The 22718-nt window shown below is 42.1% G+C and overlaps 1 protein-coding gene across 1 annotated transcript in view; it reads left to right on the top strand.

Moving 5' to 3' along the window:
* The window catches only part of SLC5A1 (solute carrier family 5 member 1), a 69997-nt gene that overhangs the window by 34976 nt on the left and 12303 nt on the right, over positions 1-22718 (top strand). Inside the window, exons 6-12 of the mRNA XM_017499500.2 lie at positions 8264-8369; positions 9478-9558; positions 10791-11011; positions 11252-11387; positions 12268-12375; positions 18144-18294; positions 21380-21548. Coding sequence (XP_017354989.1) covers positions 8264-8369; positions 9478-9558; positions 10791-11011; positions 11252-11387; positions 12268-12375; positions 18144-18294; positions 21380-21548 — 972 coding nt within the window. The remainder of the gene's footprint in view (positions 1-8263; positions 8370-9477; positions 9559-10790; positions 11012-11251; positions 11388-12267; positions 12376-18143; positions 18295-21379; positions 21549-22718) is intronic.

The raw sequence follows: 22718 nt of genomic DNA, 5'->3' as shown, positions 1-22718 counted from the left end.
CCTCGGCCTCCCAAAGTGCTGGGATTACAGGCGTGAGCCACCGCGCCCGGCCTAGTTCTTTCTTTAAAGGAAATATACATGTATAGGTCTTCAGCCTACTACAGTTATTTTTTCCTTTTTATGTTATTACCTTCCTGTCCTGGCCTACATGAACAAATATATATATTTTTAGTTGGGTTATATGTCTATTTGTTGTTCAGTTGTAAAATTTCTTTATATATTCTGTATGCTAGACCCTTATAAGATATCTGACTTGCAATTTTTTTTTCCCATCCTGTAGGTTGTTTTTTTACTTCTTTGATAATGTGCTGTGATGCACAAAGGTTTTAAATCTTGGTAAAGTTCAGTTATCTATTTTATTTCTTGTTGCTTATGCTTTTGGTGTGATTTCTAAGGATCCATTGCCAAATCCAAGGTCATGAAAATGTACCCCCTTGTCTTCTCTGTTTTATAGTTTTAGTGCTTATATTTAGGGCTTTGATCCATTGGGAGTTAATTTTTGTATGTAGTGTGAAGTACAGGTCTAACTTCATTCTTTCACATGTGGATATCCAGTTCTTCCAGCAGTATTTTTTGAAGAAATAATTGTTTTCCCACAAATGGTCTTGCACATAAATTTTTACTCAACTTGGTGAAAACATGCTCTCACTGATAATGCTGTTAAGGTTTTGTCTTGGAGTTGGGCCAACACCTGGGAATATTGCTGCTTTCTTGTGCAGCTTCCTGACTCATACTGCTTCTGCCCTTGACCTATTCGTTTGTGGTTTCTTCTAATGACTAATCAGACTAATCACTTCTAATCATGACTAATGTCACGATTCAGCCTCCTTTACTTCCCCCTCCTCTCCTTCAGGGTTGGTTTTTAGTTGTAAGATGAAAAGCCTGGGCTTTCCCATTTTATTTGATTAGAGATCAGTGTGCAGAGTCTGAACTGGGAAATGCTGGGAGGGATAGAGAAATCAGCCTTTCGCTTCCTAAGGGAGGGCAGTGTATCTGTCTAAGAAGAGAAAAGGGAATGTGATCAGGAGGATGAGGAGGTCATACTGCAACGAGCAAGAGGATGGTAGCTGTCTACTGTGCACGTAGAGAAGGGTGCTGGGCCTCCTCTTCTCCCAGGCAAGTGTTCTCCAAGTCCACAGTTCAAGCAGGTGAAAGTCTGTGGACTGCAGTTGCCATGGTGAGAGCACTCTTTGTCCTCGGAGCTGGTGCAGGGGTGGCAGGGGTGATCATATAAATAAATTAGGTGCCCAACCTCTCTCTCTGCCTTCTCTATCACCTCACCTATTTTTCAAGTTACTGATTAAACCTCCTTGGACTTGGGAGCCCCCAAGGAGCTGAGGGACAGCCTCTTTCAGCTCAGATCTGGATGGAGCCCATCCCCCAGGAGCTTGCTTTTTCTAAATTTTGCTTTTGAATTGTATCTGCTGTGGGCTGCTCCCTCTCTGTGTGATTTTTGGGGTTCCTCACTCTCCTGCTCACATTCCCTTTTCTCTTCTTAGATAGATGCACTGCCCTCCCTCAGGAAGCTGAAGCCTGATTTCTCCAGCCTTCCCAGCATTTCGCAGTCCAGGCTCTGCACACTGGTCTCTAATCAAATAAGACTGAAAAGCCCAGGCTTTTCATCTTATAATTAAAAACTAACACTGTAAGAGTGGAGAAGAAAGTGAAGGAAGCTGAATCATGACATTAGTGGACACCATGACCAACATTATACTTACTCCATCCATTGCCCAAGACCAGGGATCTCTTGACAAACACATAAGAAGTTTGATAGCTGCCCTCTATTTAGTGCCAGTCTCTTCATTTAGTCTCCAATAGGGGTTTTACTAACACCCTCTCCAGTTCTCAGAAGAGTGCAGCATGGATAGGGATTTCTATAATTTGTTTGTTTATTGAGATAGGGTATTGCTCTGTTGCACAGGCTGGAGTGCAGTGGCATGATCATGGGTCAGTGCAACCTTAAACTCATGGGCTCAAGGGGTCATCCTACCTCAGCCTCCTGAGTAGCTGAGACTACATCCGTGTGCCACCATGCCCAGGTATTTTTTACTTTTTTTTTTTTTTAAGAGATGGGGTCTCACTATGTTACCAAGGCTGGTTTTGAACTCCTCACCTCAAGTGATCCTCTTGCCTTGACCTCCCAAAGTGCTGGGATTACAGGTGTGAATCAAGACGTCTGGCTGGGATTTTTATTTTTCATTTTATGGGAGAGAAAACTGAGTCTCAGAGAAGTCAGGTAATTGCCCCCAAATTACACAGCTAGTATAAGGCAAAGCCAAGACTAGGGCCAGGGTCTCTCCAGTGCCAAAGTCTGTTCTCACAGTTCTGCATTGTGCTTGGATGGGATGAAGACATAGAATGAGGGATAAGTTAGATCATCTGATCTTATACCCTGTGCTTTCATTTTAGAGCTGGAAAACTGAGGTCCAGAGAGGGGAAGGGACTTTGAGGGGTTAAACAGGAGCAGAACTGGGATGAGAAGCAGATTTCCTGACACTGAATCTAAACCTTTTGATATTATATGACCCCTGCCTTCTGAGTCTTTCCTTCTTCCAGTACAGAGTAGGTTAGAATTCAAGACCCTGGGAAAAATGAAGAGAGGCAGTTAAATGAACCTCACAATATAATTAAGTTGCCATGAGTGGAATTTGAGAGGACTGTGAGAAGAGAACATCAGCTGCACACTGGGTATGAAGGATCTGAAGGAGGAACATCTGGTTAGAGGGTAGGGTAGGGAAGGATGCAGACAGGCAAGGCTTTGTCTTTGTAAAATTGGCTGATTTTAGGTTCATCGTAGGTCACAGAGCGTGAAGTTTTAAAAAGAATTACACCGATATAAACTGTACCTTCTAGAAGCTCACATGAAGACATATAGGAATGCCGCGTTCATGGACAAAAGAAAATAACTGTTCCTAAACAAAATACGGTGATAAGGCATTTATATTGCATGCAAACCAAGATTCATCAGTTGTATGTGTGTGTGGGAAGGCATGGATGGTCTGTGATGGGTGAGAAGAGAGGAGGGATGGTGTGAGATTCCTTCCAGAGAGTGAACCACCAGGGACCTGCCAGGAAGGCTTGGGGAGAATGTAGGGATCCAGTGGAAGTGTAATTGATGGGGGAGATGAGAAAATACAGGGCATTACAGGTACAGGGCACAGATGTGGCCCAGGCCATTGGGCAGCTGTGATGTGGAGCCTTGGCTACAGCTACCATCTTTTAGTCTCATACTTTTGGGCTCCAAGACAACTGATTGTCCTTCCATGAGCTCCTGAATTTTATTGGCTCCCTAGAGCGCCTGCCCTATCATGCTCTGAGGAGCATTCCGTTCTGTAAAATTTCCTGGCATTGTACATCTTACACAAATGTGCACAATTCCTGGAGATAAAGCCTCAGATTTTATGACTTACATGTGATGACTGAATGTTCATTTCCCTGTTTGTGTTTCCTGGGGCTGTTATCACAGATCACACCTATAATAAATGTTCACAGCAATTCTGCTGTCCATTTTGGATCCTTGGGTGAAAAGAAGAGCTTTTGCTTTTGCTTAAGATTTGAATGCTTAATCCTGGTGCCACTCACTTTCACAAGTGGAAAGAGAAATTTGAGTAATAGGGCTTCTCCCTCCGAAAACTCAAGGCTAGGCAGGATTTATCGAGTGCTCTGATACATCTTGGTAAAGATCGGAATGGGCAGCAAACACACACATATAAAATCACAGAATCTCAGAACAGGAGAGCCAAGGCAAAGCGACATGCCCAAAACTCCCAATCAGAGACTCAGTTACTTGCAGATGTTTTCCAACTGGGGTCTGTATTTTTATTCCCCACAAGTCCCATTGCACATTGTTCAGCCCAATTTTCAAAGTGATAGGAAAAACACCCCTGGGCTAAATCTAACACACGATCTGTTTTTGTAAGTAAAGTTTTACTGGAGCACAGCCAAACTCATTGTTTGCGTTATCTGTGGCTGCTTTTATGCTTTAAGGGCAGAGTGTGACAGAGACAGTCAATGCAAAGCATAAAACATTTATTCCTGGGTCCTTTACAGAAAAAGTTTGCCAATGCCTGACCTAGAAGACCATAATTTTAAATTTCACTTCAAGTTGGTTTTGCTTAGCAACATTACAGAGATTTTCTTCTTTCCCTTCTGCCTCCCTTTCCCTCTCTCTCGCTTTTCCTCTCCCTCTCCCCCACCCTCCTTCCCTCCTTCCTTCCTTCTTTCCTTTCTTCCTTCCTTCTCTCCTTCCCTCCTCCTTTCCTTCCCTCCTTTCCTTTCTCCCTCTGTTCCTTTCCCTTTCTTTTCTTCCTTCCCTCCCTCCTCCCTCCCACTTCCTTCTCTTGTTTCCTTTCCCTTCCTTTCCTCTTCTTCCTTCCCTCCCTTCTTTCTTCCTTTCTCTCTCTCTCTCTTCCCTTTTTCTTCTTTTCCTTCCTTCCATCCCTCCCTCACTCCTTCCCCCTGACTGTCTTTTAAGAGCTAACAATAGTTTAGGGAAAGAGCAATCTGGGATGAGCTGTGAAACAAATGGTCTCGTAGGATTATAGGACAGTTCTTTTATATCAAAGTTGGTGCTGTAAATCCCTATACAGTCCCCTATTTTTATAAGTGAAAAATTTAATGAAATACTTAAAACATATAGAAAAGCAGGAAGAAAAAGCAAACACTCTTATATCTACCACTCAGATTTTATAGATCTTAACAATTTATTATTTGTAGAAAAGCAATAAAACATTGCAGATATAGCTGAAGATCTATTTACACCCTTTCTTGGTCCCATTCTCCTTCTTCCTAAAAGGAAAATGCTATCTTGAACTTGGTATGAATTCTTCTAGTCTATGTTTTGATATTTTTACTACATATGTATGGGTACCCATATATCCATAAAGAATATATTGTGTTTTAAAATTTCTACTCGCTGCACTTTTGAAACTGTAGGAAAAATGTAACATTGGTATTTTAAAATCTTGGGGTGGGAGATGCACCCATAACCTCCATTACAAATATTTTCATATTTTGGCCTTGCTCAAATTGTGTGTATTCTTTCACAAAGTTGCGATTAGAATATGCACACCATTTTGTTGTCTTCTCCCCACCCCTACCATCAAATGTAAACATTGTTCCAGTTTCCATTTTCATAATTATTATTTTTAGGGGCTGTAGAACATAACTGTTGACATATAATTTTTAGAAAGCCATTTAAAAATCCTCTGGTGGACAAGTCTCTTAACGGTGGTCACTTTTGGGCTACTTTTACTTTTCAATGTATAACTTCAATGGTTTAAAAATTTTTTTTTTGTTTGTTTTTGAGACAGAGTCTTGCTGTGTTACCCCGGCTGGAGGGCAGTGGCATGATCTTGGCTCACTGCAACCTCTGCCTCCTGGGTTCAAGCAATTCTCTTGCCTTGGCCTCCCAATTAGCTGGGACTACAGGCATGTGCCACCATACCCGGCTAATTTTTGTATTTTTCGTGGAGATGGGGTTTCACCATGTTGGCCAGGCTGGTCTCCAACTCCTGAACTCAAGTGATCCACCTGCCTCAGCCTCCCAAAGTGCTGGGATTATAGGCGTGAGCCACTGTGCCCAGCCCATGTTGTTTATTTTTAACCCCCAACACATACATTATTTTATTTGAGATCTTATTTTAAAAGTAAATTATACACTTACTTTGTTGTAAACAAACAAACAAACAAACAAACAAAAACAAACAAATGAACAAAAAAAAACCTTGCTCTCTGTAGAAAATATTCCAGAAAGGAGGTCCCTTCCTTTTTGGTGTTTTGAAGATCAAAATGATGCATGCACTTGAAAGTCTTTGGTAAACTGTAAAAGTCTCTGAACATGAAGAAAAAAAAGCAAAACAACCCTAGTGGGTTCATTTGGCAGCTAGGAAGAACTAAACACTAATGTCAGAGCACCCAGACTAGAGTGGGTTTGCTCAGCTGGAGTCACCTACGTGAGGTTAGGTAAGGTATTCCCAGGCTGGCCTTTGGCATGCCCAGGGCAGAATTTATCTCTGAAGTTAGAATGACACATATGAGGAAGAATTTGCCCTAGGTTTCTTCAGTTCACCAGGGAGGTTTCCTCAGAATTCTTTATCTGTACTGTTAGAAGAAAATAGAATATCATGAAAGCAAGATTTCTATTAGTCCAATAGTTTTTACAAGTCTTTATAGAGGTCATTTATAGCATTATCTTAGAAGTTATGTGTTACTTGTTTGTGACTAATGACAGCAAGGCACATACTAATGAGGGTATCATAGTCTACTATGGTGTGTTGTCATAAAGCATTAAAAATTAACTACTCTGGAAAATAAATGAACCAAGGGCATTTTAAAGGCAGTATCAGCTTTGTAATTGTTTCCTAGCTTATTTATACTTATTAGCTAATCCACCAAATTAAAGTGTGTACATTTAACAGAATTTTACTGCGATCAGTGAATGGGGCCCCTTGAATTTAGATAACTTTATGTGACTGTATAGAGGCATGAGAGGAGAGGGACCAGCATTATAAATATTCATTATGATTTCAAGTGGCCCAGTGTGCAGAGACAGGAAGAAGTGGCCATTTCACCTTTGGTAAGACTTATGTGCAGCAGGGGCCCCTTCTTCCTCTTGGGACACTGCAGAAGGCAAGGCAGAATGGAAGTGGTCCAGGAGCCAGGAGGAGAATGCTTTCCTCACTGCAGGCCTTTCCCACTTCCAACCACTGAGAATCACAAACCTCTGGAGCCAGGACTTCCTGCATAAAGATGAGGACACTGAGAATTAGAGAGTGGAAATGTTTTGCCCAAAGGCTTGCAGGCCTAGAATGGTGGCACTGGGCCTAAAATGCTGGTTCTTCTGACTGCCAGCCCCAGGGAGAGAGGAGTTTGTTTCTAACTCACCATCTCTCCTCCCACCTCCTGGCTGTACCTCCCCTCCTTCACCAGGAAAGATGGTGACACTGGGTCCCCTGGGCAAGGGAATCTTCAGGGAAGATCTGGGCAGAGGGGAACTAAGGCATTTGGTCCTCAAAAGGCCTGTCTTGGGGGAGGGGGTCGACTCACTCACCCTCTGGGGCTCACATGTTAGCTTAGAAGCATGGATTTGGTATTAGATGTGCTCTCTGCTAACTAACGGAGGGAGGGAATAAGAGATTCTCAGAGGAGGGGCAGGCAAGTGTGGTGGAGAACCTTAAACACTGGAGGGCCCTCAGGATCAGCAATGGGGTAGGGACTGGGAAATGGGACTGGAGAGGAGATGCAAGATGTAAGAGGAGATGTGAGAAATAAGAGTCCAATCCTGCTGGGCCATCCTCAAGGCGCTGCCTGGGTGCCGTTTGCATGCCGTGAAATGTTAGGGTTTGTGCAGTGAAATATCTCTTGCGTTCATACCATCTAAAGGAAGTCCAGTTTCTCCCACACCTGGAGATTTGAAAACAAAAACTCACCATGATCATCCCTTAATACTACCCTCCCTGATACTGTTTTGGAGATGACATGAACCTGTATTTGGGGTGACCCTAGTGCTCTCTGCTGGTTTATATGAACAACTGCACCATCCAGCCAGGTAGAAGGTTCATTAGGAGACAGCCGAAAGTGACAGGAAGGAGGAGAAAGGATGAAGGTGGAAGAATTGCATGAAGAATTCAGGAGTGAAGAGGGAGCAGTTCTCTCAAAAATTACATGAAGTAGCCTAAATAAAACCAGCAAGTACCAAGCCTGCTATGTAAGAGGTGCTTGGTGATGTTCTGGTTGTGTTTGAGTCAAGATGGACTGCATCTGGGTCGGGGAGATAAAAGTATGATCTTGCTAAGTTTCTCTCCACTCATGGACTCTCCAGCACTCAGACTGGCTTTTGGGAATGAGTTCCGATAAACCTTTGTACACTGAGGTGCAAAAGATGAACAATAGCTCAGTGCAACAGTCTACAGTTCACTTGCAAGGAACCTCTAAGTGTTAATAGTTGTTCCTTGACAAAAAGGGTTCCATAGTTCAATGAGTTTGTGAGGCATCACATACCACGTTCCCCTGCTGGGGGTGACCATACATGACGTATATTAAAGGCTCAGAAAAGTTCTGTGGCAAAGAAACTGCCTCAACTGTGTTTAGCATTTTACAGACCTTTTTTTTTTTTTTTTTTAACCATTGAATTATTTTTCTCATGGAATACCTATTATCATCTTGAATAAAGCTTGCTTGGAAAATCAAGAATAGAGACACCATAGACCCTGTAAGCAGCTGACCTCTGTCCCTCCTAACTACGCCTCTCCTCTCCTTCCAGGCAGACATCTTCTCAGGGGCCATATTTATCAATCTGGCCTTAGGCCTGAATCTGTATTTGGCCATCTTTCTCTTATTGGCAATCACTGCCCTTTACACAATTACAGGTGAGTCCATTCAAATAAACCAGCACATCAAACCCAGCTTGGGATTAGACACTAGTTAAGGATAAATCCAAGTAGCAGAGGTGGTTTCTCTTGAGGAGGAAAGATATACTCAGATAACAGTTTGAGATGGGGTATTTGCTTAGTCCCCACTCACAGACCCTGTGAGTTATATGAGTAATTTCAGAAAGCTGCGGTGTTGGCTGGGATAGTCAAGGCAGCTTCTCACAGGAGCGCATGCAAAGCTGCACCCTGTGAGTTGTGGAGATGATGTAGCTAAGGTGGGAGAATCAGGTCAGTAGCAGGTGCAGAAATAAGTGAGCACAGGGGAGTAGAGGCAGGGTGGGCATACAGATGCTCTTGGCTGGAGGAGGTTAGTCATTGAAGGATCATGGGGGTTTGTGGGGACCATACAGCTTGATAGTTCAAATGAGGTCACAGTATAGGGGCTTTGAAAGCCAGACAGAGGCCTTGGATTTGATGTGTCAGGGACTGGGAGCCCCTGCAGGGAGGGAGAAAGGAAGTGACTCACGCACAGAGGTTTTAAAGGAAGACTCAAGTGGCAACCCAAGAAGCTGGTGCATGAATAGGAATTGGGGCTCCTTAGAAGAGGGATCACTCTGTCTCCTTGTTGGAAGTGGGAGGGATCAGCTTTAGAACTTGCTGCTTGATTGGAACTCCACAGCTTTGGGGATTGAGAAACAGGTGGACATAGAAGTGGCCCTTTTAAATGTGCCAATTTGGTGATGTCCCACCATCTCCACAGCCAGCTCTTTGCTCCTCCCTGCCTTCTGTGTGGAAGATGCTTCCTTTTACCACAGAGGAGCCATCTCCTTTAAGCCATCTTCTGGCTCAAAAGGGTCATGCCAGACTCTACCCTCAAGTAGGGAGAAACAGTCTCCACTTCTATGACAGGTGGAGCTGTGGGAACATGCTCAGTAGCAGAATACTGTAACAGGACAAGGGATGGAAGGAAGGAAAGGCAGGTGGACAACTGTGGGGGTGTTCTCAGAAGGCCAGCAGGAAGTAGAGAACAGAGAGTGGGGAAGGAAGCAGGTAGACAGGTCTCCCTCTACACGAGGTCAGGTATGTTTTCTTCTTTCCTCCTTAGGGGGACTGGCAGCGGTGATTTACACGGACACCTTGCAGACGGTGATCATGCTGGTGGGATCTTTAATCCTGACTGGGTTTGGTAAGTAGGGCCAGGGCAGGCTGAGGAGGTGGGAGCAGAGATAGAGAGTCTCAGAAAGAGAAAGGCAAGTCCTGCTCTCTCTCAGTGAGCTGAGGCGTGTTCTGCCCTTCCAAAGGGAGGGTCCAGCTTAGATGGCCTATCATTGTGGAGATGTGAGAAATAAAAGTCCAGCCCTTATGGGGTCAGCTTCCTCATCCCTGGAAGACTGAGGTTGGGGCTGGTCCTGGGTTTTCTGCTTCCCTCTCTTACCAGTCTGGGCTAGTGGTTGTGCTGTGAGCCTGTGATAATATGGTGTTCTGTCTGCAGAGAAACTGGACAAAAAGGGTTAAGGCTAAATATCCATCAAACTAAATCTATTCAAATGTTGTGTTTTTAATCTTAGGCTATATCTTATTTACATTTTGATGTCAAATGTCTTTTCTTTTATAAATTGTTGATAGTAGGTGCTAATGTTCCCTTTACTGTCCCTATTTGGTAAAATTTAAAACTTGGCTACTCAGTGTTGACCCTCCATTTTTTGTTGTTGTTGTTGCAATTTTACTTGTCTGTTTTACAGACGAGATTGGAAAACCTAGATGTAAGGATACTTGTTATGGGAGGATAGAAAGTACATTTTATTTCTAGGTGCCCAAGGCTCACTGTGTATCCTGCAAAGACTTGTATTTGCTTTCCACTCTTCTGTTTTCTAAGGACTTTCATTTGGTTTTCCCCAGTAGGCCCTGGGTGTTAACAAGGCAGGCAGTGGAATGACTTATTCAAGGACACACAGTTGAGAGGTGGCAGGTTCCAGATTTCTTATTCATTCCCTGTACATCCTACCACACTGCTGGGTCCAGGGGTAGTAGGTCTGGGTCCAAGGTCCCAAAGGCCATGGCTGACATCAGAGGGTGAGGGAAAAAAACAGGGTCTTTGTTTGTAATCCCAAACTGAGGTCTTTCTTTGATTAAATAAAAGTCCCTTCCCTATCATAAAGAGGTTTAAAGTTGGAGCACTTATACAAGTTATTGCTTGGTCCCCATAGTAGCCCCCAAAGGGGGCTGGGCCAGACTATTAATCTCATTCTATGGATGAGAAAGCTGCAGCTCAGAATGGGAAGGTGACTTGCCCAGTGACACTCAGTGAGGGCTCTGTCATGGGTTAGGTCCTTTTGGTTTCTCAGGTATTTATGGAAGGAAGCTGCTATGAAGAGTTGAATGTTTCAGAATGTTCATTTCTGTACCAATGTGTTCCAGCTTTTCATGAAGTGGGAGGCTATGACGCCTTCATGGAAAAATACATGAATGCCATTCCAACTGTGATTTCTTATGGCAACACCACCATTAAGGAAGAATGCTACGTTCCGAGGGCTGACTCCTTCCATATCTTCCGAGATCCCCTCAAGGGAGACCTGCCATGGCCTGGGCTCATCTTTGGGATGTCCATCCTTGCCCTGTGGTACTGGTGCACAGATCAGGTACCCAAGCTGGATGTGTGGGATGGACAGAGTCTTCCCCTGGGCACTACAGGAACTCCTTTCTGTCTGTGGTTTGTAGGCTTGGGACGGGGAGGGGAGAGCTCAGGTGGTTTGTGAGTTGCCAAACCCCAGTGACACAGGAGTGCCAGGACAAGGACCCAGGATGGTAAAGCTGGGAAGTACAAGGGTGTCACAGGGTCTCTGGTCTGCACACCTCCCTTACTGGGCTTTTTCTGGCAGGTCATTGTGCAGCGCTGCCTCTCAGCCAAGAATATGTCTCATGTGAAGGCCGGCTGTACCCTGTGTGGGTACCTGAAGCTGCTGCCCATGTTCATCATGGTGATGCCAGGAATGATCAGCCGCATTCTGTACACAGGTAATAACTTCTGGACTCACAGGTCACTCTCCCTTCTTCTGTCTCCAAGTCACTTCTAGAGCTCTATAGCTTCCTGCTTCCTCCTTTTTTTTTTTGAGACTGGGTCTCACTCTGTTACCCAGGCTAGAGTTCAGTGGCGTGATCATAGCTCACTGCAGTCTCCAACTCCAACTCCTGGGCTCAAGTGATCTTCCTGCTTCAGCCTCCTGAACAGCTGGGACAGGTGTGCACCACCATGGCTGCTTAACTTAAATTTTTTTTTTTTTTAGAGATGGGGTTTTGTAGCGTTACTCAGGCTGGTCTTGAACTCCTGGTCTCAAGTGATCCTCTTGCTTTGGCCTTCCAAAGTGCCGGGATTACAGGCATGAGCCACCATGCCTGGCCCTCTTTTTTATTTCTTGCATTCATATACACGCATTATTGTTTCTGTGCTAGACAATGAGCAACTTCAGGGAACTTTTGGAATTGTCTTCCATGGTATTTTTATGTTGACAATTGATTTCTCTCTTTCTCTCTCTCTCTCTTTTTTTTTTTCAAATCTTCTAAAGTTATGACATGTCTCCAGGTCACTTCTCCCTAATAATATTTGCTCAATTGTTGCTCAATCTCTTGCCCCTTTTCTCCCACCCTGAGCATCTCTTTGATTCCTTTCCTTCTTTGCCTAGAAATTGTCTTTCTTCTTTGGTCAGAGATCATCAATGTATCAGGGCCAGCAGGGCAGGGCAGGCACCAAAAGGCTCTGTGGAGAGCTGTACTTTTGAGGAACCATTTCAGGGCCTTGGGAAAGAATATCCTGTTTGAAGCCTTGTTTTAAGAAGGTGAATTTAGGAAATATTTCCCTAATGTCTGCCTGCTGACATGGCTTTTCATCTCTTCCCAGACAAAATTGCCTGCGTTGTCCCCTCAGAATGTGAGAAATATTGCGGTACCAAGGTTGGCTGTACCAACATCGCCTATCCAACCTTGGTGGTGGAGCTCATGCCCAATGGTGAGAGTCTTTCTTGAGAGGTTTGTACAGTCTTTCTTGGGAGGCTGATTGGGTTTACGCATCACCTAGATTTCTGTGGACCTTCTGGGCAAAGCTATTTCTTAACTGGGGGGTTAGGAGGGAAAGCATCATTGTGGGTATCTTCAGTTTTTGGACATGTCCTCTTTCAGTGGGAAGGAGACATATGACTTGGTTGGGTTTATGAATTCTGGAACTTGCCCATCAGTCAGGCTTGGAAAGGAGATGATCTGAAAACTTGTTAGAGAAAAACATGACTTTTCCTAACGCATGTTGAAGGTCTTTCAAAGCTTTCCAACAGTGGATGTAATAGCACACCTATTATGGAAAACTGGATGGTGGTCCCTCAAAGAATTTAAAATAGAACTACCATATGATCCAGCAATCCCATGACTGGGTATATATCCAAAGGAAATGAAATCAGTATGTTGAAGAGATATCTGCTCTCCCATGTTCACTATAGCATTGTTCACAATAGTCAAAATGTGGAAGCAACATAAGTGCCCATCAATGAATGAATAGATGAATGGATAAAGAAAATGTAATATATAGTATATACACAATGGGATACTATTCAGCCTCAAAAAGAAGGAAATTCTGTCATTTATGACAACATAAATGAACCAGAAAACATTATGTTTAGTGAAATAATTTAGACTCAAACAAATACCACATATTCTCATGAATATGTAGAGCCTTAAAAAGTCGAATTTGTGGAAGCAGAGAGTGGAATGGTAGTTATTAGGGATTGGGGTCTGGAGCTGGGGAGATGTTGGTCAATGGATACAAAATTTCAGTTAAGAGGAATAAGTTCAAGAGATCTATTGTACAACATAGTGACTATAGTTAATAGCAATGTATTGTATACTTGAAAATTGCAAGAGTAGATTTTAAGTGTTCTCACTACAAAAAGTGACAAGTATATAAGGTAATGCCTATGCTAATTAGCTCAATTGAACCATTCCACAATGCATACGTATTTCAAGACATCATATTGTACAACCTCAATATATACAATTTTTACTTGCCAATTAAAGCATATTTTTAAAAAGCTCTCCAACAGATGTTAACATGAAGGCTTGAACTAGGTCCAAGGGGTTTTACCTGGAGAATGAATTGACTTCTATGCTCTTCCAAAGAAACACATAAGGAAAGAGGCAAGATTTCTTTACTAAAAATACAAAAATTAGCCGGGCGAGGTGGTGCACGTCTGTAATCCCAGGTACTCAGGAGGCTGAGGCAGGAGAATCAGTTGAACCTGGGAGGCAGAGGTTGCAATGAGCCGAGATTATGCCATGGCACTCCAACCTGGGTGACAGAGCAAGACTCTGACTCAAAAAAAAACAAACAAACAAACAAAAAAAGAATCTGTTTTCCTAGAAGGTTGAGTGAGCACTTAGCTGCGACTCTGAATAGCTAGAGTTTTGCAGTTGACCTGTGGGATTGCAGTCATGTTTCACATTGAAGAAAAATCTCCAAATTCTGGCTCAAGGGAAACAAATCTGGTTAGGAGTGCAATGGTGTGATCTCTGTTCACTGCAACCTCTGCCTCCTGGGTTCAAGCGACTCCTGCCTCAGCCTCTGGAGTAGCTGGGATTACAGGCATGTACCACCATGTCCCACTAATTTTTTGTATTTTTAGTAGAGATGGTGTTTTACCACATTGGCCTGACTGGTCTCAAACTCTGGACCTCAAGTGATCTACCCATCTCGGCCTCCCAAAGTACTGGGATTACAGGCCTGAGCCACTGCCCCCGACCTACTGCATTCCTTAATGACCTCCCTGTGCTAGACCAAATAGATATTTTCCATTCCTTACTTTACTGGACCCCTCAGTGGCATTCAGCATTATCGATCTCTCATTCTTCTTTAGTTGTTCTCCTCCCTTGGATTCCATCATACTTTATTCGTCTGTTTGTCTTTTCAAATTGTCCCCATCCTCTTTGCTGCTCCTTTCCCCCTTTCTTTTTTCTTTTCTTTTCTTTTCTTTTTTTTTTTTTTTTTTTTTTTTTGTGTGTCTGTGTTTTTCTCTTTTCACCCAGGCTGGAGTGCAATGGTGTGATCTAAGCTCACCACAACCTCTGGGTTCAAGTGATTCTCCTGCCTCAGCCTCCTGAGTAGCTGGGATTACAGGCATGCACCACCATGCCCCACTAATTTTGTATTTTTAGTGTAGATGGGGTTTCTCCATGTTGGTCAGGCTGGTCTCAAACTCCTGACCTCAGGTGATCTGCCTGCCTTGGCTTCCCAAAGTGCTAGAATTGCAGGTGTGAGCCACCGAACCTGGCCTGGCCACTCCTTTTCATTCCTTTGCAGATTCAGCCTCCTCCACTTAGCAAGTAGGTGATCCTCCCACCAATCCACATCAAATTGTCTCCTAGTGTACTTCTCTCTATTTTTATTTCTGTTACCCTAGTGTGATAGACCATTATTTTTTGCCTGGACTACTGTAAAATTATGTTCAGCAAATATTGGTTGAGTAAATAAATGAATGGGGGTTTGATAGGAGTGTCTACAGAGGGGAAGTTCTGTCCCAGCTTACCAATTTCAGGGCAAAGTAACCCTGAATAAATGGCAGAGCTATGGCTGAAAGCCCTTTTTACTAACTTCTTGAAATGGACCTTTGTTTTATCAACTGAAAAATGAGATAATTGGACTTGATGATTTTTATAACTTCTTCTATATTTCCAATAGTTTATAATGTATGCTACACAAACTCAGAACCATTTAAATAACCCTCTCAACAAATGACAAAATAATTAGAATAGGCAGCCTTTATAATTAATCTTGCAAGGCTGTAGGTGAGACCGTAAATTATTTAAATATATGAAACCTAGAGGAATGACAGAATCATGTTCCAAAAGGACCTCAAGAGGTATGAATGTTGACTCAGCTCTAACTAGCTGAAATTTAAGAGGTATAAGTGAAGTTCTAAACATTTGGGTCTCTCAAATGCAGTTATATAGGAATACAGAGAAGAGAGAGTTCAAGGGAATATGAGTTGTCTTTGAATATATGAAAGATGGCAAAGTGGATAAGGGGTAAGACCTGTTCTGTTGGGTACCATGAGGACTACATCTGATGCCATAGAGAGCTAGTTTCAGCCTCCTCATAACTGTCTGAGGGCAGGTTCCCTGTACGGTGGGAGATTTACTGTTGCTGTGGAGTTTGGACAGGGGAAGTGTTGTGAGGGATTCATGTATCAGATGGATGACAGGTCTAGGTGATCCTAAGGCTACTTTTACTCCCGAGACTGTAAAACTCTTGATAGTGAGTCCTCAGCTTGGCCTGGCCTTCTAGCCTCAGCAGGTGCAACCATGTATATTCCTTGGAATGGGAAGAGTAATAGACATTATAGCCAACCAGACTTCCCATGACTAGGAAAACTTTAATAACAAGAGTTCCGTTTTCTGATTTGGGCAGATGTAGTATTCTGTATTCTGATTTGGGAAAGTATCCCCATTTAACATATCAAGAAATGAGATCTAGAGCTTGATGTAACTTGCTTAAGATCAGAGTTAGAAATAGAGCCCTGTCTTAAAAAACCAAACAAACAANTTTTTTTTTTGAGATGAGAATCTCACTGTGTTGTAAGGCTAGTCTCAAACTTCTGAGCTCAAGTGATCCCTTCTGCCTCAGCCTCCAATGTAGGGAGGGCTTCAGGCACACTGTGCCCAGCTAAGAAATATTTTTTTTTTAGTGAAATAGTGTATGGGGGATGAAGAGGGAACACATTTTTTCGTTTTCCTTATTCATTCCTTCATCTAGAAGTCACTTGCAGATGCCAGCATAAGGTAAGGCACTAGCAACAAAAAGCGAATGAAATCTGCTTCCTTCCCTGGGCAACCCCCTAGTTCAGACTGGGAGACAGAGAACTGAATGAGTGATTCCATGGCAGTAGGGTTGGTGCTGGCCTGGATCTGTGTCCACAGTGCTGTGGCCACAGCAAGAAAGGGTGCACCCAGCTTGTGTAGCTTGTTCTATTTAAGCTAGAATGAGGTTACCAGGAAGAGATGAGCCCATATTCTCCCAGATAGAATGGCCTATATACAAAGTCCTGGAGACAAAAACACATGCCATGTGTAAGGGATAGGTGATAATTTAATACACTTGGAATAGAAAGTATAGGGGTAGCAATGACTAGCAAAGAGTCTGACCAGCACCTGATAAAACTATGAAAGCAGCCGGGTACAGTGGCTCATGCTTGTAATCCCAGTACTTTGGGAGGCCAAGGCAGGTAGATCATGAGATCAGGAGTTCAAGACCAGCCTGGCCAACATGGTGAAACCCCATCTCTACTAAAATATAAAAATTAGCTGGGCATGGTTGCAGGTGCCTGTAATTCCAGCTACTTGGGAGGCTGTGGCAGGAGAATTACTTGAACCCAGGAGGCAGAGGTTGCATTGAGCCAAGATCGTGCCACTGCACTCCAGCCTGGGTGACAGAGTGAGACTCTGTCTCAAAAAAAAAAAAAAAGAAATCCTGTACCTGCTAGTGAAATAAGCAGTCTCTCACTAATATACTTTCTGTATTCCTAGATTTGCCTATTCTGGACATTTCGTATAAATAGAGTCGTATAATATGTGGGGTTTTTTTTTGTGGCTTGCTTCTTTTATTTAACATGTTTGCAAGGTTCATCTGTGTCATAGCATGTATTTGTATGTCATTCCTTTTTATCGATGAATGATATTCCATCACATGTTTACCCATTTGTCAATTGTTTATGCATTTTGTTTATCCACTTATCATTTGGTGGACATTTGTGTTGCTCCTCCTTTTTGGCTATTATAAGTAATATTACAAACAATAATGTATGAGTGTTTGAGTGGACATAAGTTTTCATTTCTCTTGAGTAGAGAGAAATGAAATTCCACTTAGTAATAGAATTGATAGGTAATATGGTAGCTCAATGTTTAATCATTGAAGAACTGCTGACCCAGACTATTTTCTGCAGTGGCTATACCATTTTACATCCCTGCCAGCAGTATATGAATGTTTCCATTTTTCCACATCTCTACTCACACTTGTTATTACTGTTTTTAAAAAATTTGTTATTATAGCTATCCTAGTGGGTGTAAAGTATTATCCCATTATGGTTTTGATTTGAATTCCCCTGATGTCAAGCATCTTTTCATGTCATGATTGGCTATTTGTATAGCTTTGGAGAAGTGTCTATTCAGATCCTTTGACATTTTAAATTGGGTGATTTGTCATTTTATTGTTGAATTTTAAGAGTTCTTTATATGTTCTATATACTAGGCCCTTATCAGAAATATGATTTGCATATATTTTCTCCCAATCCATGGATGTCTTTTTTACTTTCTTGAGAACCTCATCTTTTGAATCATAGTTTAAATCTCTTTCTGCTATATCATGAATATTTCAGGTGAGAGACCTTATAAAAATCCCCTCAGATGGAAACACACACACACACAACACCACCACCACCACCACCACCACCACCACCACCACCACCATCACCATCATCACCATCATCATCATCATCCAGTTGCAAAGTATTCACCTCAAGTATGTTGTGTCTTCAACTCTTTGTGGCTGCTGCGGGCTTATAATGGGCTAATAAATTTAAAGCCATAGGCCACTTCTTCAAGCGTCTAGTCTTTTTGGAGAGACAAATTGGATAATATGGCATGGTTTCAGAAGGCAAACAAACCTTGAGTCCTTGTATTTTCCGAGTACGAAAGAGCTGAAGTTGCTGTATATGCCACTCAGAACTCCTTCTTTTCCAGGATTGCGAGGCCTGATGCTGTCGGTCATGCTGGCCTCTCTCATGAGCTCCCTGACCTCCATCTTCAACAGTGCCAGCACCCTCTTCACCATGGATATCTACACCAAGGTCCGCAAGGGAGCATCTGAGAAAGAACTCATGATTGCTGGAAGGTAAATGTAGCTTCCCCCATGCACAAAAGCTTGAATGATCAGAGAGGTTCCATCTGTGCTACCCTTCAGGCTAGGGAAGGTTGGCAGGTGCTTGGGTAGAATGGGAATAATCTCTGTGGCTGGTTATATTTGCCATTCAGTGGCATTTAACTTTATTTATTGATTATTTTATTATTTTTAATTTTTTTATTTCCATACATTTTGAGAAACAGGTGGTATTTGGTTATATGAGTAAGTTCTTTAGTGACACGTGAGATTTTGGTGCACTCATCACCTGAGCATTATACAATGAACCCAATTTGTAATCTTTTATCCCTTGCCCACCTGCCTTCCTTTCCCTACAAATCTCTAAAGTCCATTGTATCATTCTTATGCCTTTGTATCCTCATAGCTTAGCTCCCACTTATGAGTGAGAACATATGATGTTTGGGTTTACATTCCTGAGTGACTTCACTTAGAATAATAGTCTCCAGTTTCATCCAGGTTTCTGTGAATGCCATTAATTTGTTCCTTTTTATGGCTGAGTAGTATTCCATTGTATGTATCTATACACCATAATTTCTTTATCCACTTGTTGACTGATGGGCATTGGGACTGGTTCCATAATTTTGCAGTTGCAAATTGTGCTGCTATAAACATGCATGTGCAAGTATCTGTTTTGTATAATGACTTATTTTTCTCTGAGTAGTTACCCAGTAGTGGGATTGCTGGATCAATTGGTAGTTCTACTTTTAGTACTTTAAGGAATTTCCATACTGTTTTCCATAGTGGTTGTATTAGTTTACACTCCTACCAACAGAGTAAAGGTGTTCCCTTTTCACCACATCCACACTAACATCTATTATTTTTTTATTTTTAAATTACGGGCATTCTTGCAGGAGTAAGGTGATTATTTTTTTCTTGCTAATTTGTTTGAATTATTTGTAGATTCTAGATATTAGTCCTTTGTGGGAAGTATAGATTGTGAAGCTTTTCTCTCATTCTGTGGGTTTTCTGTTTACCCTGCTGACTGTTCCTTTTGCTATGCAGAAGCTGTTTAGTTAAGTCCCACCTATTTATCTTTGTTTTTGTTGCATTTGGTTTTGGGTTCTTGGTCATGAAGTCTTTGCTCAAGCCAATGTCTAGAAGGTTTTTTCTGATGTTATCTTCTAGAGTTTTTATAGTTTCAGGTCTTAGATTTAAGTCCTTGATTTATCCCGAGTTGATTTTTGTATAAGGTGAGAGATGAGGGTTCAGCTTTATTCTCCTGCATGTGGCTTGCCAATTATCCCAGCAGTATTTGTTGAATAGGGTGTCCTTTCCCCACTTTATATTTTTGTTTGCTTTGTCAAAGATTAGTTAGCTGTAAGTATTTGGGTTTATTTCTGGGTTCTCTATTCTGTTCCATTGGTCTCTGTGCCTATTTTTATATTAGTACCATGCTGTTTTGGTGACTATGGCCTTGTAGTATAGTTTAAAGTCAGGTAATGTGATGCTTCCAGATTTGTTCTTTTTGCTTAGTCTTGGTTTGGCTATGTGGGCTCTTTTTTGGTTCCATATGAATTTGAGGATTGTTTGTACTAGTTTTGTGAAGAATAATGGTGGTATTTTAATGCAAATTGCATTGAATTTGTAGATTGCATTTGGCAGTATGATCATTTTCACAATATTGATTCTATCCAGCCATGAGCATGGGATGTGTTTCCATTTGTTTGTGTCATCTATGATTTCTTTCAGCAGTGTTTGTAGTTTTCCTTGCAGAGGTCTTTCACCTCTTTGGTTAGGCATATTCCTAAGTCTTTTTTTTTTTTTTTTTTTTGCAGCTATTGTAAAAGGGGTTGAATTCTTTTTTTTTTTCTCAGCTTGGTCTCTGTTGGTGTATAGCAGAGCTACTTATTTGTATACATTAATTTTGTATCCTGAAACTTTGCTAAATTCATTTATCAGTTCTACGAGCATTTTGGAGAAGTCTTTAGGGTTTTCTAGGTATATGATTGTATCATCAGCAAATAATGACAGTTTGACTTTCTCTTTACCGATTTGGATGCCATTCATTTCTTTCTCTTGTTTAATTGCTCTAGCTAGGACTTCCAGTACTATGTTGAATACAAGTGGGTGAAAGTGGGCATCCTTGTCTTGTTCCAGTTCTCAGAGGGAATGCTTTCAACTTTTCCTCTTTTGGTATTATGTTGGCTGTGGGTCTGTCATAAATGGCTTTTATTACATTGAGGTATATCCCTTGTATGCCGATTTTGCTGAGGACTTCAATCATAAAGGGATGCTGGATTTTGCCAAATGCTTTTTCTGCGTTTGTTGAGATGATCATGTGATTTTTGTTTTTAATTCTGTTTATGTGATATATCAAACTTACTGTCTTGCATATGTTAAAACATCCCTGCATGCCTGGTATGAAATCCACTTGATCATGGTGTGTTATCTTTTTGATATGTTGTCAGATTCAGTTAGCTAGTATTTTGTTAAGGGTTTTTGCATCTATGTTCATCAGGGATTCTCTTATGGTGGTGAGTAGGCCTAGGCTACTATTGAAAGTCAAGTATGTTTCAGTAATTCATGAATGACTTTCCTATAGGCAAAAAAAGCTTCAAGCATACATTTGCTAATTATTTTTTCTTTTCTTTCTTTTTTTTTTTTTTTGAGACCCAGTCTTGCCCTGTCACCCAGGCTGGAGTGCAATGGCATGATCTTGGCTCACTGCAACCTCTGCCTCCCGGGTTCAAGTGATTCTCCTGCCTCAGCCTCCATAGTAGCTGGGATTACAGGCACGCACCACCATGCCCAGCTAATTTTTTGTATCTTTAGTAGAGACAGGGTTTTACCATGTTGGCCAGGCTGGTCTCGAACTCGTGACCTCGTGATCAACCCGCCTCAGCCTCCCAAAGTGCTGGGATTAGAGGCGTGAACCACCGCGCCCAGCCTGCTAATTATTTTTTTGTGCTGTGGTCATATTTGCTGCTGGTAGTGGTGCTGGTGGTAGTGTGTGTATGTATGTATGTATGTACATATGTATGTATATATGTAATACATAGTAATGTATACTCATGTGGAGCTACTTATTGACACTTTGTTGTGGGGGCTTTAATTTCAGGTTGTTTATCCTGGTGCTGATTGGAATCAGCATCGCCTGGGTGCCCGTTGTGCAATCAGCACAAAGTGGGCAGCTCTTCGATTACATCCAGTCCATCACCAGTTATTTGGGACCACCCATTGCAGCTGTCTTCCTGCTTGGTATTTTCTGGAAAAGAGTCAGTGAGCCAGTAGGTATCATCTGGGCATGTCCAGAAAAGTCATTCTGGCATAGAAGTTTCCATGTGGGTTTGCATATTCTCTATGGGAGGGATTCTATTTCCCAGAGATCTTGAGCAGACATGGATGTACTGCTGAGGGTTTGTAGGGAAAGCCTCCAGGGACCATGGGGCTCTTTGTTGGAGTGAGCTCCTTGGGAGCTGGTATGGGGTTTCACATTCTCTCTGTCTCCTCTGTCCAAGATTAGATTTTCTTATTTATTTATTTATTTTAAATAGAGATGAGGTCTCACTATGTTGCCTAGGCTGGTCTTGAACTCCTGAGCTCAAGTGATCCTCCCACCTCAGCCTCCCAAAGTGCTAGAATTATGGGCCAAGATTAGATTTTCTATCTAATATTGGTGATTTTGACCTGACTGCATGGCACTCACTAGGAAATTTGTAACCCCTAGGTGAGCGAGAGAAAGTCCTAGCGCAAGGTACCTCCAGTGCTGTACTGTGAACTTGGTTTTCCAGCCAGCACCTCTCAGGGCCAAGTGAAGACAAAGTCCTGGTGCTCAAGCAGTTTATACATAAAACAAAGTGCAAGACAAGTAAGGGATATAATGCAGCACGTAATATGAGCAGGAAGGGATTTAGGAAAGGCTTTATCAGCAGGGGCTGAAACTGTCAGGGAAGGCCTCTTGGAGCAGCTGGAGCTGGAAGGATTTGAAGTTGGAGAGGGAAGACATGGCATTCAAGTCAGAGAACAGCGCTGTCCAGAACTTTTAGGCAGAAGTAGAAGGATAGGAGTGAGGTTGAAGGACTTGTATGGAATCTCACCTGGCTCACGGGGAGTTTGTAAATGTGAAAGATGGAAGACGTAATTGGAAAGGTAGGTCAGGGTTTCATTAAGAGTGACCCCTTTGGTGGAATCCTTAGGTTTTTCTAAATATGAGATCATATCATTTGTAAATGAGGCCAATTTGTCTTCTTATTTGGATGCCCTTTATTTTTTCTCTTGCCTGATTGCTCTGTCTAGGACTTCCAGTACTATGTTGAATGAAAGTGAAAGTGGGTATCCCCTTCTTTTTCCAGATCTTAGAGGAAAGTCTTTCAATTTTTCCTCATTCAGTATGATGTTAGCTGTGAGTTTGTCATATATAGCTTATAGTCTTTTTTTTTTTTTTTTTTTTTTTTTTT

Source organism: Cebus imitator, unplaced genomic scaffold (assembly GCF_001604975.1).
Source record: "Cebus imitator isolate Cc_AM_T3 unplaced genomic scaffold, Cebus_imitator-1.0 Scaffold258, whole genome shotgun sequence".
Taxonomy (NCBI): Eukaryota; Metazoa; Chordata; class Mammalia; order Primates; family Cebidae; genus Cebus; species Cebus imitator.
The sequence above is the reverse complement of the archived record's forward strand: the minus strand, read 5'-3'. Positions and strand labels throughout refer to the sequence as shown.